At 28.2% G+C, this 17,737-nt stretch overlaps 1 protein-coding gene across 2 annotated transcripts in view; it reads right to left on the bottom strand.

The window, feature by feature from the left end:
- Nucleotides 1–17,737, bottom strand: part of smyd1b (SET and MYND domain containing 1b) — a 28,763-nt gene that overhangs the window by 9,671 nt on the left and 1,355 nt on the right. Inside the window, exons 2-6 of one of the 2 annotated variants that reach the window (XM_073818940.1) lie at nt 15,728–15,904; nt 12,308–12,521; nt 9,805–9,935; nt 6,211–6,249; nt 767–962 (exon numbers count right to left, since the gene is read on the bottom strand). In XM_073818940.1, coding sequence (XP_073675041.1) covers nt 767–962; nt 6,211–6,249; nt 9,805–9,935; nt 12,308–12,521; nt 15,728–15,904 — 757 coding nt within the window. The remainder of the gene's footprint in view (nt 1–766; nt 963–6,210; nt 6,250–9,804; nt 9,936–12,307; nt 12,522–15,727; nt 15,905–17,737) is intronic. The other variant, XM_073818941.1, reaches the window with a different exon arrangement.

The raw sequence follows: 17,737 nt of genomic DNA, 5'->3' as shown, positions 1-17,737 counted from the left end.
AAATATATAAATATAAATAAATAAATTAAACAAAAAATTCCATCCATAAATAAGCAATATAATATATATATATATATATATATAAAATAAAAAATAAATCTTTTTCTATCCATACAAAATTTTACATAAAGTAAACCCTGAAATAAGAGTGATTAATTAAATTTCCTGTCTATAATTTTCTTGCTAAAGCTAAAAATGAAACCATAAAAAACATAGAAGTACAAAATAAATAAAAAACACACAAAATACATTTTAAATATATTTTACAAAATTATAAAATAATATTTAAAATATTAAAAAACTAATAAAAATGTCAAAACCAACTAAATTACTAACTTGTGAATTTTAAAATGCTTTTGTACTTAGATTTTTTTCTCTAGTTTCAAGACAAAATATCTAAAATTCAAGAAGGATTTTCTAGACAAGTAAAAAATTATGGACTTGTTTTCATAAAAACAAGTCAAAATGAAGTGTATTTTGGCTTGAAACAAGTTAAATAATCTGCCAATGGGGTAAATAAAATAATCTTGTTTTCTGTTTGAAATAAGTTTTTTTTTGGCAGATTATTTTGCTTGTTTTAAGCAAAAATTCACTTCATTTTAAGTTTTTAAAATCTATAACTTGTAATTCTGATATAAATGTGCAATTCTAAGGGGAAATAAAATGCAAAGAATGCAATTTAGATAAAGTTTTTTAAAACTTGCTATTTTAGGCCACTAACACATGTTAAACTGACAGACCCAGTGCTAAGAGTGATTCAAATCACCTTCACTCCCTCCACCTCCGCTCCGGCCATCTTCAGGTCGTCTTTGGTTTTGTTGGTGCAGTGCTCGCAGGTGCAGTCAAAGAAATACTGCTGCTTCAGCAAACGCCTGCGATCTTCAGACAGGTTCAGAAAATCCACATACGACACGGTCACTTCTTCTCCGGGTTCGATCTTTCCCAGCGCTCGCAGCTCAATTCTGTGACAAAGACAGGATCAGTGGGCTTTAGACACCATCAGGAGTTTAAGATGAGTTTGGAAACCCAACAGATGACAGTCTGCTAGTCCTTCAGCAGATCTTGCAACCAGATCCTGCCTCAACAGGCCCTCCAGATCAAGTAAGTAACATGGAAATACTAACTAGGCAAAAACACAAAAGACTTCGGTGAAACCAGAGTGGTTTTGTATATAGACCCACATGATGATCATATACAGCATCTTAACTTGATCTGACAGCAGACACAAAAACAATGGGTCTCATTCACTAATAATTATGTGGATTATTCATATTCATACGCAGAAAAACTTGAAAGGAAAAAATTCCACATGCATATTTTAAATGAGCATGTTAGTCATTTGCATAAACCACGCCCAGATATCTCCATATAAGGGCTTCCTGCAAATACGTTTTCGTTTGTCGTCCTCAAAACCAGTTCAAATACAATAAAAACCTTTAGTGCAGAGTCAGGTTGCAACTGTATATATGCGTATTTGCGTTGTTATTCAGGGAAAATGCACAGCTCAAGATATAATACAGCTTTTTTTTACTTTAACATGAAATTTCTTGAATATGTGTTTTTTGTGGTTTCAGCTGTTCCTACATTTTGTTGTAAGTTTAGAATATATTTCATGAAAGTTTTTAATTTATGAAAAATATATATATTTTAAATATATTTTTTAAATATGTAATTAAAATGTAAAAATTAAATATATTTAAAACAGCAAAACTATTAAAATTACATTTACAAAATTACAAAAACATAATTTTTTGTAATTTTGTAAATGTAATTTTAATAGTTTTGCTGTTTTAAATATATTTAAATGTTTAAATTTTAAAATGTATATTTAAAAATCGATTTCAAATATCTTTTTTAATTGATTTCTATTTTACTTTTATTTTAACACTTCAACTTAAACTAAAATAAAAGAGAAATATCAATGGCAAGTAAATTAAATACTTTGTGTTTTTATACTTTTTTATTAGTTTTTCATTTTTTTTAAATATATTAATTTTACAGTTTTAATTAATTTGTTTAAATATATTTAAAATGTTTTTTTATTGATTTCTATTTAAAACTTAAACAAACAAACAAACAAAAAAGAAATATCGATGGCAAGTAGATGAAATATTATGATTTCATCTACTTGCCATTGATATTTCTTTTTTGTTTGTTTGTTTAAGTTGAAGATTTTAAATAGAAATCAATTAAAAATAAAACATTTTAAATATATTTTAAAAAATGTAATTAAAAATGTAAAAATTAATACATTTTTAAAAAAATGAAAAACTAATAAAAATTATAAAAACACAAAGTATTTAATTTACTCGCCTTTGATATTTCTCATTTATTTTAGTTTTAGTTGAAGTGTTAAAATAACTAAAAGTAAAATAGAAATCAATTAAAAAAGATATTTGAAATCGATTTTTAAATATATATTTTTTAACATTTAAACATTTAAATATATTTAAAACAGCAAAACTATTAAAATTACATTTACAAAATTACAAAAACATAATATTTCATCTATTTGCCATTGATATTTCTTTTTTGTTTGTTTGTTTAAGTTGAAGATTTTAAATAGAAATCAATTTAAAAAAACATTTTAAATAAATTTTAAAAAATGCACTTAAAATTGTAAAAATTAATATATTTAAAAAAAAATGAAAAACTAATAAAAATTATAAAAACACAAAGTATTTAATTTACTCGCCATTGATATTTCTCTTTTATTTTAGTTGAAGTTGAAGTGTTAAAATAACTAAAAGTAAAATAGAAATCAATTAAAAAAGATATTTGAAATCGATTTTTAAATATATATTTTTTAAAATTTAAACATTTAAATATATTTAAAACAGCAAAACTATTAAAATTACATTTACAAAAGTACAAAAACATTATATTTCATCTACTTGCCATTGATATTTCTTTTTTGATTGTTTGTTTAAGTTGAAGATTTTAAATAGAAATCAATTAAAAATAAAACATTTTAAATATATTTTAAAAAATGTAATTAAAATTGTAAAAATTAATATATTTTTTAAAAAATGAAAAACTAATAAAAATTATAAAAACAAAGTATTTATTTTACTCGCCATTGATATTTCTCTTTTATTTTAGTTTTAGTTGAAGTGCTAAAATAACTAAAAGTAAAATATAAATCAATTAAAAAAGATATTTGAAATCGATTTTTAAATATATATTTTTTAAAATTTAAACATTTAAATATATTTAAAACAGCAAAACTATTAAAATTACATTTACAAAATTACAAAAACATAATATTTCATCTACTTGCCATTGATATTTCTTTTTTGTTTGTTTGTTTGTTTAAGTTGAAGATTTTAAATAGAAATCAATAAAAAAAAATGTAAATATATTTTTAAAAAATGTAATTAAAATTGTAAAATTAATATATTTTAAAAAATGAAAAACTAATAAAAAAATATAAAAACACAAAGTATTTCATCTACTTGCCATTGATATTTCTCTTTTATTTTAGTTGAAGTTGAAGTGTTAAAATAACTAAAAGTAAAATAGAAATCAATTAAAAAAGATATTTGAAATCGATTTTTAAATATATATTTTTTAAAATTTAAACATTTAAATATATTTAAAACAGCAAAACTATTAAAATTACATTTACAAAATTACAAAAACATTATATTTCATCTACTTGCCATCGATATTTCTTTTTTGTTTGTTTGTTTAAGTTGAAGATTTTAAATAGAAATCAATAAAAAAAAACATTTTAAATAAATTTTAAAAAATGCACTTAAAATTGTAAAAATTAATATATTTAAAAAAAATGAAAAACTAATAAAAATTATAAAAACACAAAGTATTTAATTTACTCGCCATTGATATTTCTCTTTTATTTTAGTTGAAGTTGAAGTGTTAAAATAACTAAAAGTAAAATAGAAATCAATTAAAAAAGATATTTGAAATCGATTTTTAAATATATATTTTTTAAAATGTAAAAATTAAATATATTTAAAACAGCAAAACTATTAAAATTACATTTACAAAAGTACAAAAACATTATATTTCATCTACTTGCCATTGATATTTCTTTTTTGATTGTTTGTTTAAGTTGAAGATTTTAAATAGAAATCAATTAAAAATAAAAAATTTTAAATATATTTTAAAAAATGTAATTAAAATTGTAAAAATTAATATATTTTTTAAAAAATGAAAAACTAATAAAAATTATAAAAATAAAGTATTTATTTTACTCGCCTTTGATATTTCTCTTTTATTTTAGTTTTAGTTGAAGTGTTAAAATAACTAAAAGTAAAATATAAATCAATTAAAAAAGATATTTGAAATCGATTTTTAAATATATTTTTTAAAATTTAAACATTTAAATATATTTAAAACAGCAAAACTATTAAAATTACATTTACAAAATTACAAAAACATAATATTTCATCTACTTGCCATTGATATTTCTTTTTTGTTTGTTTGTTTGTTTAAGTTGAAGATTTTAAATAGAAATCAATAAAAAAAAAATGTAAATATATTTTTAAAAAATGTAATTAAAATTGTAAAATTAATATATTTTAAAAAATGAAAAACTAATAAAAAAATATAAAAACACAAAGTATTTCATCTACTTGCCATTGATATTTCTCTTTTATTTTAGTTGAAGTTGAAGTGTTAAAATAACTAAAAGTAAAATAGAAATCAATTTAAAAAGATATTTGAAATCTATTTTCAAATATATGTATTTTTTTACATTTAAACATTTAAATATATTTAAAACAGAAAAAGTAAAACAGCTACAGTTGTTCCTACTTTTTTTTTTTTGTAAATTTTGAATAAATTTCATAAAAGTTTTGAATTTGTTCATGAAAAAATATATATTTTTTAAATATATTATGACAAAAACACAATATTTCATCTACTTGCCATTGATATTTCTCTTTTTGTTAGTTAAGGTTTAAATACTAAAATAACAAAGTAAAAAAAAAAAAACATTTAAAAAATATATATTAAGTATAATAAAAAATAATAAATATATAAAAAATACTAAAAAAAATTACAAATATATATATATATATATATATATATTACTTTAAGTTGAAGTGTTAAAAGAACTAAAAGTATAATAAAAATCAATTCATTAAATAAAAATTTTTAAAATATATGTAATTAAAAAGTTGAAGTACTAAATTAGCTAAAAGTTAAATAAAGATTAATTATATATACATATATATATATATATATATATATATATATATATATATATATATATATATATAGATAGATAGATAGATAGATAGATAGATATAGATATAGATATAGATATAAATAAGATTAAATATACTACATTTACAGGACTGTAATGTAAATGTATCTTGATATTTTTCTTATGTTTAAAAATAAATTTGCTTAATTTTTAGCCATTTTTCAGAACATTTTTCAAAATACATGTACTGTTAGATGTATTTATTTAATTCTAATACATTTTGTTTTCATCTGATTTTTAATTCATTATTTATTTATATTAATCTTATATACACATACACATATATACATACATTATTCACATAAATAATTAATTACAAATCAGATAAAAACGTAACAAATTAAATTTGAGTTTAATTTGATTTAAGAATGTTTAGATATTTGTATTTGGAAAAAAAAAAAAAACTTTTCTTGCGGCTTTTGTGTATGCGCATATAGTGAATGAGACCCAATGCCACACACAGACAAACCTGACAAATGTTGTTTGAGACGAGTGCAGGAAGTGGTAAACTAACATATATTTGCATATTAAAGGTTAATTAGTGGTGGCAGCTGTCAAGACAGAAATGTGCTGGAACAATCTGCTATTAGGTGTGAAAGAGATTAGAAGAGAGCACAAAAGGACCAACCACCCATCAGCACTCGCCATTACAGCACTCTACAGTCATCTTTTATTCACTCTCATGTCATTCCACACTTCTAGGACTTAGAATAAAAACATGAGCACGAGTAAATGATGACACCATTTTTACAATAATCCACCTCTGTGTATATTTTTATATAATATCAGTATTTGATTGTGGGTTTAGCCCAGGTTATAATTTGTAAAAGCGAACTCTCATGTCATATATATATATATATATATTTTTTTTTTTTTTGGCTGTGTTTGGGTAGTTGATTATCTGAAGTGATGGATGTGATGATAGAAAGCGGAGAGATGAAGATCTGATAAAGAGAGCTAGAGCTGAACGGACCCACCTCGTCTGAGAGTGATACATAGTATCGACAGCCGACTGACTGAAACACAAAGCAAGAAGCCGTTTGCAAGCCACCGAATCTCAAGATACTCTTATCAATCAAATCCTGCTGTCGTTTTCACATTAAAGTATGAATAACTGCATGACAATTCACTGAACTTCATGATGCATGCTACGTCTGGAGGTGGAGCTTTATTGTGTTATATATACAGCATACACTAGCATTTAAAACTTTGAGATTGGGAAGATTCTTTTTTTTTTTTAATGTTTTTAAGAAATAGTCTCTTTCTGCTCACCAAAGCTGCTTTTATTAAATTCAAAATGTTGTAAAAATGTAAAATATTATTAAAACTTAAACTTGTCTGTCTGTCTGTCTGTCTGTCTGTCTGTCTGTCTGTCTGTCTGTCTGTCTGTCTGTCTGTCTGTCTATCTATCTATCTATCTATCTATCTATCTATCTATCTATCCATCCATCCAACTGCCTGCTTTGGCTGGTCTCCCTGGCTGGTTTTAGCTGAGTTTATGGTTTATGAGCTATTTTTTCTGTTTTTTTGTTTTTTTTTTCTAGCTAAACCAGCCAGTTTTAAGTAGACTTTTTAGCTGGGTTTAACTGGTTTGTAACTGAAGATGGTTTTAAGATGGATTAACTGGTTTCAGCTGTTTTTTTTTTTTGTTTTTTTTTTTTAAGCTGGTTTTAAGCTGAATTTCTGTTAAATCAGGTGGTTTTAGTTGGTTTTTAGGTGGTTAACTAGTTTTAACTGAATCCGATGGTTTTAAGCTTAATTAACTTTAATCAACTTTTTTGTTAAATTAGCTATTTTTAGTTTTTTTTTTATCTTTTTTTTTTTTGCTAAATAAGATAGTTTTAGCTGGTTTTAACTGGTTATTAGCTGGTGGGGTTTAATGAATCAACTGGCTTTAGCTGCTTTTAAACAGTATTTGTTTGTTTGTTTGTTTGTTGGTGAAATCAGTCGGTTTTAAGCTGTTTTTAGCCAGATTTTTGTTAAATCAACTGGTTTTTAGCTGGGTTTAACAGGGGTTTTTTTTTACTGAAGATGGTTTTAAGCTGTTTTTTCTCTCTCTTTTTTTTTTGCTAAATTAGCTGGTTTTAAGCTGTTTTTAGCTGAATTTCTATTAAATCAGGTGCTTTTTAGTTGGATTTAACTAGTTTTAACTGAATCCGATGGTTTTAAGCTTAATTAACTTTTAATCAACTTTTTTGTTAAATTAACTATTTTTAGTTTTTTTTTTCATCTTTTTTTTTTGCTAAATAAGATAGTTTTAGCTGTTTTTAACTGGTTATTAACTGGTGGGGTTTAATGAATCAACTGGTTTTAGCTGCTTTTAAACAGTATTTGTTTGTTTGTTGGTGAAATCAGTCGGTTTTAAGCTGTTTTTAGCCAGATTTTTGTTAAATCACCTGGTTTTTAGCTGGGTTTAACAGGGTTTTTTTTTTACTGAAGATGGTTTTAAGCTGTTTTTTCTTTTTCTTTTTTCTTTTTTTTGCTAAATTAGCTGGTTTTAAGCTGTTTTAAGCTGAATTTCTGTTAAATCAGGTGGTTTTTAGTTGGGTTTAACAAGTTTTAACTGAATCCGATGGTTTTAAGCTTAATTAACTTTCAATCAACTTTTTTGTTAAATGAACTATTTTTAGTGTATTTTTTATCTTTTTTTTTTTTTTTTTTGCTAAATAAGATAGTTTTAGCTGTTTTTAACTGGTTATTAGCTGGTGGGGTTTAATAAATCAACTGGTTTTAGCTGCTTTTAAACAGTATTTGTTTGTTCGTTGGCAAAATCAGCCGGTTTTAAGCTGTTTTTAGCCAGATTTTTAAATCACCTGGTTGTAGCTGGGTTTAACAGGGTTTTTTTTACTGTATCAGATGGTTTTAAACTGGATTAACTGGTTTTAGTTGATTTTTAACTTTTTTGCCGTTAATTCACTGTTGTTTACTTGATCAAATGATTTTAGTTTGGTTTTTAGCTGGCTTTTTTGTTGGATTAGATGGTTTTTTACCTGCTTTTAGTTCTTTTTTTGCTAAATGATCTGGTTTTAGCTGGTTTTCACTTCATGACCTGGTTTTAGCTGGATTTTTTTACTGAATCAGCTAGTTTTAAGTTGGTTTTTGCAAAATCAGCTGGTTTCAGTCTTTTTTTTTTTAAATCAACTGGTTTTAGCTGTTTATTAGCTGACTTTTTGTTAAAACAACTTGGCTGGGTTTAGATGATGTTACCTTTTTTTTAGCTGTTTTTTAGCTTTTGTTGCTAAATCAGATGGTTTTAGCTGTTTTTTGTTGTTGTTGTTTTGTTTTGTTTTGTTCTGCTTCAGTTAGCTGGTTCTACCTGGGTTTTAGCTTTTAAAAACTAGTAAATTAAAGCAGCATCATTACTCCATATATTATTTTGTTAATTTCCTAACATAAATATATCAAAACTTAATTTTTGATTAGTAATATGCATTGCCAAGAACTTAATTTGGACAACTTTAAAAGCAACTTTCTCAATATTTAGATTTTTTTTTTTGCACCCTCAGATTCCAGATGTTGTATCTCAGCCAAATATTGTCCTTTTCTTAATTAATTATTCAGCTTTCTGATAATGTATAAATCTCAATTTTAAAAAAATGACCCTTATGACTGTTTTTGTAGTCCAGAGTCACATATTTTGTACATTATAACCTTTTTTAACATTATAAACGTTTTTCCTGTTACTTTTGATTAATTTAACGCACCCTTGTTTAAAAAAAACAAAAATACTAATTTCTTTAAAATAAAATCACTGACCCCAAAACTTTTAAATACTAGTGTATCTGATGTGAATCACTTATTGATAAAATTAAAAACTACACTAAAAGTAGTTGGTTTCCTTGCACCAGAAGTTCATTGCAAAAAAATGCTTTTCTTACTTAAATAGTTTGTCTTGTTTCCAGCCAAAATATCTAAAAAATCCTAAATCAAGTAGGATTTTCTAGACAAGTAAAAATATTGTCTTGTTTTCAGAAAAAAATAAATCAAAATTAAAGGAATTTTTGCCTGAAACAAGCAAAATAATCTGCCAATGGGGTAAGAAAAATAATCTTGTTTTCTGCTTGAAATTACCCTATTGGCAGATCATTTTGCTTGTTTTAAGCAAAAACTCTCTTAATTTTGACTTTTTGTTTCTAAAACAAGACAATAATTCTCACTTGTCTAGAAAATCCTTCTTGATTTAAGAATCTTTTGAAATTTTGAAAAAAAAGTGTTCTCTGTGCTCTTTCAGTTGAATCCTCTTTTTGAAACTCTTTTCTTCAAATCATGAGATGAACGTGAAATTTCAATTTCACAAACGTGATTAGACAAAAATGCATGTACATAGCAAACACTAACAATCTTATTACCGTACGCCACACACAAACCGCAGTATTTCGGTCAGTGCACGCTTTTCATGGAAACCCTGAATCACATGAGCTGCATGGTTATTCCCTTCCCTCCTCTTTCAGTTCAGACTCTCACTTCCTCCTGCCATCTTCTCTCTGATTCCTCGCCCACCCACGTTTACTTTCACCTGTCTGCTCTCACGCTCCTCCAGAGGATGTGAAGACGGGCGCTTCTCGACTTACTTGCCGTTGTTGAGGATGACGGTGCAGTTGGGCCAGCAGTCGTGGTTCACCAGACACAGGTTCGGGAACAAACCCACGCCGACGGCCTGCAGACCTCGCTGATCGCTCACCATGAACCCGTTACAGTTGATCTGACAAACATCAAACAAGACTTAACTCACATGTACAGTGCCTTGCAAAAGTATTCATACCCCTTCGTTTTTTTTCCACATCAATCTACATCTCATACACCATAATGACAAAGCACAAAACAGGTTTGTAACAACTTTGCAAATTTATTAGAAATAAAAAACTGAAAAGATCCCGATGCATAAGTATTCACACCCTTTTCTGGGACACTCGAAATGTATCTCAGGAGCATTCATATTGCTTCTAGATGTTCCTACACTTGGAGTGGAGTTAAACTGTGGCAAATTCATTTGAATGAGTCTGATTTAGAAAGACACACACCTCTCAGAAAAGGTCTAACAGCTGAAAATGCAGATCAGAGCAAAAACCAAGATAACTGCCTGTAGAGCTCAGTGACAGACTTGCGTTAAGGCGATGATCTAGAGAAGAGTTCAGAAACAAATCTGCTGCATTGAAGGTTGACAGAAGCATTCTCCATAATGGAAGACGACTGGAACAACTAGGACTCTAGAAAATGTCCATCCAAGCTGACAGAGATGGAGAGGTGAAAAGGTGAGGCAAAGAATGGCAGATAATTGCCAAATGCAGATGTGCAAAGATGCTCACATCAGACCCAAAAACACTTGAGGCTGTAAAGCTGCTTCAACTATGTACTGAGTTAAGGGGATGAATACTTATGCAATCTACTTATTTCAGTGTTTTATTTTTAATACATTTGTAACATTTGCAAATCTGGTTCTTGTTTTGACATTATTATGCTCTATGGAGTGTAAATTGATGTGGGGGGGAAACTAATTTAAACCAGTTCACTGCAAAAAATGCTTTTCAGTAAAAACAAGTCAAAATTAGGTGAGTTTTTGCTTAAAACAAGCAAAATAATCTGCCAATGGGGTAAGAAAAATAATCTAGTTGTCTGCTTGAAAGAGGAGATCATGTCTTTCTTTCTTCAGTCGATAGGAAATTGTTTTTTGAGGAAAACATTTCAGGAATTATCTCCATATAATTGGACTACCTGAATATAAAAACTAAAAGATGGTTTTTTTTTTACATTGTAATAAATCGTTGTTCATTGTTTTAGTATTATTTGTTTTTTTTACACAGTTTTTATATTAGTATTTTATGTTTAGATTGTCTGCAAATAATTTTTTTAATAATTTAAAATTTCTAAAGTTAAAAAGTGTTTTTTAAATATTATTTTTTAATTATTTTTAACATTTTTATTTATTTATCATCGGCAACTAAATATATTAAAAACATTTTTGTTCATTGGAACACAGCTGAAAAGAAATACACTGCAAAAAATGCTTTTCTTACTTAGATTTTTTGTCTTGTTTCCAGCCAAAATATCTAAAAATTCTTGAATCAGGAAGGATTTTCTAGACAAGTAAAAATTTGTGTCTTGTTTTCAGTAAAAACAAGTCAAAATTAGGTGAGTTTTTGCTTAAAACAAGCAAAATAATCTGCCAATGGGGTAAGAAAAATAATCTAGTTGTCTGCTTGAAAATAAGATTTTTTTTCTTACCCCATTGGCAGATTATTTTGCTCGTTTTAAGCAAAAACACACTTAATTTTGACTTGTTTGTACTAAACACAAGATAATAATTTTTACTCATCTAGAAAATCCTTCCTGATTTAAGAATTTGTAGATATTTTGGCTGGAAACAAGACAAAAAATCTAAGTAAGAAAAGCATTTTTTGCAGTGTTTAACATAATGCTGCAACAAAACAGCATTCTTCCGCTCTTGAGTCTATGGCAGCCCATAGAACCGCTTGCGGGAAAGTTATGAAATTTGGCACACTGATAGAGGACAGTCTCAACATTAACCATAGCAAATTTGGAGTCTCTAACTTAAACTCCCTAGCGCCACCACTTGTCCAAAGTTTTAATAATTTAATGCTTATAACTTTTGAACCGTAAGGCACAGAAGGAAATGATTTTTTCCTCTGAATCCTTGGCTCATACCGAGTCAAATGGACACCTAAATTTAAGTTTAATTTTTATTTTTTTATAGTTCATAAAACCTACTTTTTTTAACTCAATCCTAGATAGTTTGTCTGATTTTCACCAAATTTGGCTCCGATCATCTTCAGACCATGCTGGCAAAAAGTTATGGAGTTCAAGTTGATTAGTCAAACTGTTCTTGAATAACGCTCAAACAAATTTGACGAAAAGCACGCTAAATGGACGTGAGCCTATATCTCTGCAACGTTTTGGTGTATTGAGACCAAACTTGGTGTGTGTTATAACAAGCACGACTCGAGTCTACCTGCAGTGTTTCGGCTCAGTGCCACCTAGTGGTCAGGAGAAATGGCTATAAAAGTAAGCATAAAGCCCTGTTGAACACCTATAAATGGTGATTGTACATTCACGTACCACTCCAAGGATGTGGGAGACGCTGTCCACTGTGTGCGGTTTGCTGGAACGAGGCCAGTAGTCTAGAAAGTTGTGTATGTCGACTTTGAAGTCCTTGATGTCTTCTTCGGAGATGTCATAGATGTGGTCCTCCAGCTCCTCCAGGGGGGTCAGCTGCATGTCAGAGACCACGCTTCCTTCCTTATCCATACGCCACAAGATACGAGCGGCAAGACTAAAGCACGGAACATCAGATTTCACATCATTTCTGTCACTTATCAACATGAATGTTGCATGCGGACGATCAATCATGAGACTGTACCGTGAAGGGAACATTGACAACCAGTGGTGTATAAAGTACCTGAAAGCCATACTTAAGTAAAAGTACAGATATCTTACCAGAAAAAGACTTTGGTAGAAGTTAGAAGTCACTATTTAGAATATTACTTACTTATTTTGTACTTAAGTACATTTAAGATACTTTTAGTACTTAAGCATTGAAAATTAAAGTACAAGTAAAAGCACTTTTTTTTTTGCAATTGCGAGTTAATATCATCAATTTTTGAGAAAAAACTGAATTATGAGTTTCTATTGCAATTCTGACTGTATTACTCAAAATTGTGTGTTTATATCATCCATATCTGAGAAAAATAGTAGTGAGAATTGCAATTGCGAGGAAAGTTCTCACAGTTGCGAGATTATATCATCAATTTCTGAGAAAAAAAGGTCAGTATTCTGAGTTTATATATTGCAATTCTGACGTTATTCCTCGCAATTGCAACTTTATATCACCTAATTTGGAAAAAAAAGTCAGAATTTTGTTTTTTTTATCATGCAATTCTGGAAAAAAAGGCAGAATTTCCTGAAAAGAAGTCAGAATTGCGAGATACAAAGTTGCATTTGCGAGGAAAAAAGTCAGAATTGTGAGATAAAATTATTATGAGTTTATAAACTGTGTTTGCTCACAAAAACTTTTGTGACGGAAATAAAGAGGTGAACGAAAGAAAACTAAATTTCAATGCAAATGCAAATTCTTTTTTGAGGGAAAGGCAATATTTTTGAGAGCAAACACTTTCTAGATAGAACACAACTTTTGTGAGATCATGTTTTAAACAGTTTTACAAAATTAAGAAAAACAAATTCTCACAGTTGTGAATCTACATCTCGCAATTCTGACTGAGACCCTGACTTCTGGCTATTTTGTAGTAAGTAGCGAATATGTTTTGGGGAAAGCAAAGTAACATGAACTCATAATCCTCTGCATGTCAAAATGAGCCGAAAACAAAATTTTAATAAATATTTTAATGGAAAACAAAGCAGAGAAACATTTGCAGTGTGGCCTGATTCTGGTCAGAAGCAACTACATTCATAAAAATAAAGGTGCTTTAAAAGGTTATTCACAGCGATGCCACAGAAGAACATTTTTTGGTTCCACAAAGAACCATTCAGTCAAAGGTTCTTTAAAGAACCATCTCTTTCTTACCTTTTGTGAAACAGAAAGGTTCTTCAGATGTTAAAGTTTCTTTATGGAACCATTCAGACAAAAACGGTTCTTTATGGCATCGTGAAGCACCTTTATTTTTAAGGGGTAGGTCGTGCAACTCATGCATTTAGACATAAATATCGTATGTGCATTGGTGTTAAGGCTCCTACCGAACGTTTTCATTGGGCACTTTTTTTGGTCTTGTTTCCAGCCAAAAAATCTAAAAATTCTTAAATCAATAAGGATTTTCTAGACTAGTAAAAAAGTCTTGTTTTTAGAAAAAGCAAGTCAAAATGAAGTGCTTTTTTGCTTAGAACAAGCTAAATAATCTGCCAATGGGGTAAAAAAAAATCTTATTTTAATCAGAAAACTAGATAATTTTTCTTACCCCATTGGCAGATTATTTTGCTTGTTTCAAGCAAAAATGCATTTAATTTTGACTTGCTTTTTTCTGAAAACAAGACAATAATTTTTACTCATCTAGAAAATCCTTCTTGATTTAAGAATTTTTAGATATTTTGGCTGGAAACAAGACAAAAAGATCTAAGAAAAGCATTTTTTGCAGAGAAGGTGGGGGAAAAGGGCACAAAAAATTGAAAATTGTTTGTGAGCAAAGTAACATGAACTCATAATCCTCACAAAACAACATTTTAATGGATATTTTAATGGAAAACAACAGATATATTAAGCAAAGAAATATTTTTTGCAATGTGGCCTTATACTGGTCAGAAGCCACTACACTCCTTAAAATAAAGGTGCTTTGAAAGGTTCTTCACAGCGATGCCACAGAAGAACCATTTTTGCTTCCACAAAGAACCATTCAGTCAAAGGTTCTTTAAAGAACCATCTCTTTCTTACCTTTTCATAATCTGAATAACCTTCTGTGAAACAAAAAGGTTCTTCAGATGTTAAAGGTTCTTTATGCAACTATTTAGATAAAAAAGGTTTTTCTATGGCATCATGAACCGCCTTTATTTTTATATAGGTCGTGCAACTCATGCTTTTAGACATAAATATACTGAATGTGCATTGACAAGTGTTTAGGCTCCTACTGGAAGTTTTCATTGGGCACTCTTTTTTTTTTTTGTGTCTTGTTTCCAGACAAAATATCGGAAAATTCTTAAATTAAGATGGATTTTCTAGACGAGTAAAAATTATTTTCGTTTTCAGAAAAAAACAAGCCAAAATTAAGTGATTTTTTGCTTAGAACAAGCAAATCATCTGTTCATGGGATAAGAAAAATAATCTTGTTTTCTGATTTACAGTAAATAAGATTTTTTTGCTTACCTCATTGGCAGATTATTTTGCTTGTTCTAAGCAAAACACACTTTAAGTTAATTGTTTTTCTGAAAAGAAGACCATTTTTACTCGTAATTCTTGATTTAAGAATTTTTTTTAAATATTTTTAGATACTTATTTAAATCAGAAAACAAGATTATTTTTCTTACCCCATTAGCAGATTATTTTGCTTGTTCTAAGCAAAAAATCATTTAATTTTGGCTTGTTTTTTTCTGAAAACGAAAATAATTTTTACTCGTCTAGAAAGTCTTGATTTAAGAATTTTCAGATTTTTTTGGGCTGGAAACAAGACAAAAAAATCAAAGCAAGAAAGGCATTTTTTGCAGTGCTTAAAAATAAAGGTGCTTTGAAAGCGATGCCATAGATTAGAAGAACCAATTTTGGTTTCATGAAAAACCATTCAGTCAAAGGTTCTTCAAAGAACCATCTCTCTCTTATCTTTTTATAATCTGAAGAACCTTCTTTTGCCACAAAGAGAATTTTGTGAAACAGAAAGGTTCTTCAAATGTTAAAGGTTCTTTATACAACCGTTTAGACAAAAAAAAGGTTCTTCTATGGCATCGTGAAAGCACCTTTATTTTTAAGAGTGTAGGTCGTGCAACTCATGCTTTTAGACATAAACATAATGAATGTGCATTGGTGAGTGTTTAGGCTCCTACCGGACGTTTTCATTGGGCACTTTGCCGTAGCTCTTGACAGCACCGCACTCCAGTTTGTGCTCTTCCCAGGCGGCGCGCTGACATGTTTTATCACAATACTGCGCAAACCTGCACTGACCGCAGCGCTGCAGCTTCTCCTGCCGCCGGAAACAACCGTGACAGATGCTGGCGGCGTAACTGGAGCCGAGAGAACAGAGACAGTAAAGTCTTATAAGTTCATTCACTCAATATTCCAGTAGCATTTCAGGCTCTCGTTTGTAACTGGTGACCTATTCATCTTAGTCTTTGATGCTGAATCATCATGCAATCCTGTTTTTCATATAGTAAGTTCAAATGGGAAAACCAGTTCGTCATGGTGAGCCAGTGAGATTCTTCACTTGGGAGCTGCTTGAATCTAATCTTGATTTTACAGGCTGTTTTTAGACAAGTTTGTGTCTGGAAATGCCACATTTATTATCTTAAAGTTATATATAGATTATCAGCAGCTAAGAGCATATGACTCAACTGAAGTGACCCCACAGATCATCTGAAGATCAATTATAAACAGTGCTCTACTGTTGAATTTTAGTAATGTTTTCAATTACACTCAGAAAAATTAGGATTTTAGAAAGCACTTCACTTAGAAATTGCTTGCATAATTGTAGAAATAATTACAAAGAAACACACTGAATTAATACTTTCTTGTAAAATGTACACTGTAAAAAGTTTTCACCGAATTCAACTTTAAAACCTAAGTTCGACAGCTGCCTTAAGTTTTTAAGTTAAATCATCTTAAAACTACAAGAAAAAAATGAGTTGATATAACTTGAGTTTAAATGACTTAAGTTGATTTAACTTAAAATTTAAGGCAGCTGCTAAACTTAAGTTTTTAAGTTAAATCATCTTAAAACTACAAGAAAAAAATGAGTTGATATAACTTGTGAGTTTAAATGACTTACGTTGATTTAACTTAAAATTTAAGGCAGCTGCTAAACTTAAGTTTTTAAGTTAAATCATCTTAAAACTACAAGAAAAAATGAGTTGATATAACTTGAGTTTAAATGACTTAAGTTGATCTAACTTAAAATTTTAAATCATCTTAAAACTACAAGAAACAAATGAGTTGATTTAACTTGTGTGTTTAAATGACTTAAGTTGATTTAACTTAAAATTTTAAGGCAGCTGCTAAACTATAGTTTTTAATTTAAATCATCTTAAAACTACAAGAAAAAATGAGTTGATATAACTTGTGAGTTTAAATGACTTAAGTTGATTTAACTTAAAATTTTAAGGCAGCTGCTAAACTTAAGTTTTTAAGTTGAAACTGGTGAAAACTTTTTACAGTGTACGCATTACAAAAATGTTTATTTACACTGCAAAAAATGCTAGAATAACTAGAAGTAAAACTGAATTGAATATATAAAAACAACAAACAAAAACATAAAAACAAAAATGCACAAAATTACTACAAATTTAACTAAAACTAAATTAAGAATGGAAAATATTAAAATAAAACTACACTGTAAAAAATCTATTAAGTTGTACACTGTAAAAAAAAATGATTTTCTTCTTTAGTATTTTTGTTTATGACTGTTTTCTAGTATAAATATCTAAAAATTAAACCAGGATGTGTTTACTTGACACGTAAAATGACTTAGGATAACATGTCTTGTTTTCTGAAAAAATTATCCAAATTTTTTTTAGGTTTTGTTTTAAACAAGCAAACTTATCTGCCAATGGGGTAAGAAATTTTTTCAAAGGCTAAATAATATTATCTTTCTTGCCCCATTGACAGATAATTTTGCTTGGATATTTATATTAGAAGACAAGACAAAAATAGGAAGAAAATCATTTTTTGCAGTGTCCAACTTAAATCATAGATATATTAGTTATAATAGATAATTTTTATTTTAATATTTTCCATTCTTAATTTAGTTTTAGTTAAATTTGTAGTAATTTTGTGTATTTTTTTTTTAAATATTCAGTTCAGTTTTACTTCTAGTTATTCTAGTTGTTTAACCAACTAAATGA

Source organism: Garra rufa, chromosome 15 (genome assembly GCF_049309525.1).
Source record: "Garra rufa chromosome 15, GarRuf1.0, whole genome shotgun sequence".
Taxonomy (NCBI): Eukaryota; Metazoa; Chordata; class Actinopteri; order Cypriniformes; family Cyprinidae; genus Garra; species Garra rufa.
This window is presented reverse-complemented; position numbering and strand designations above follow the sequence as displayed.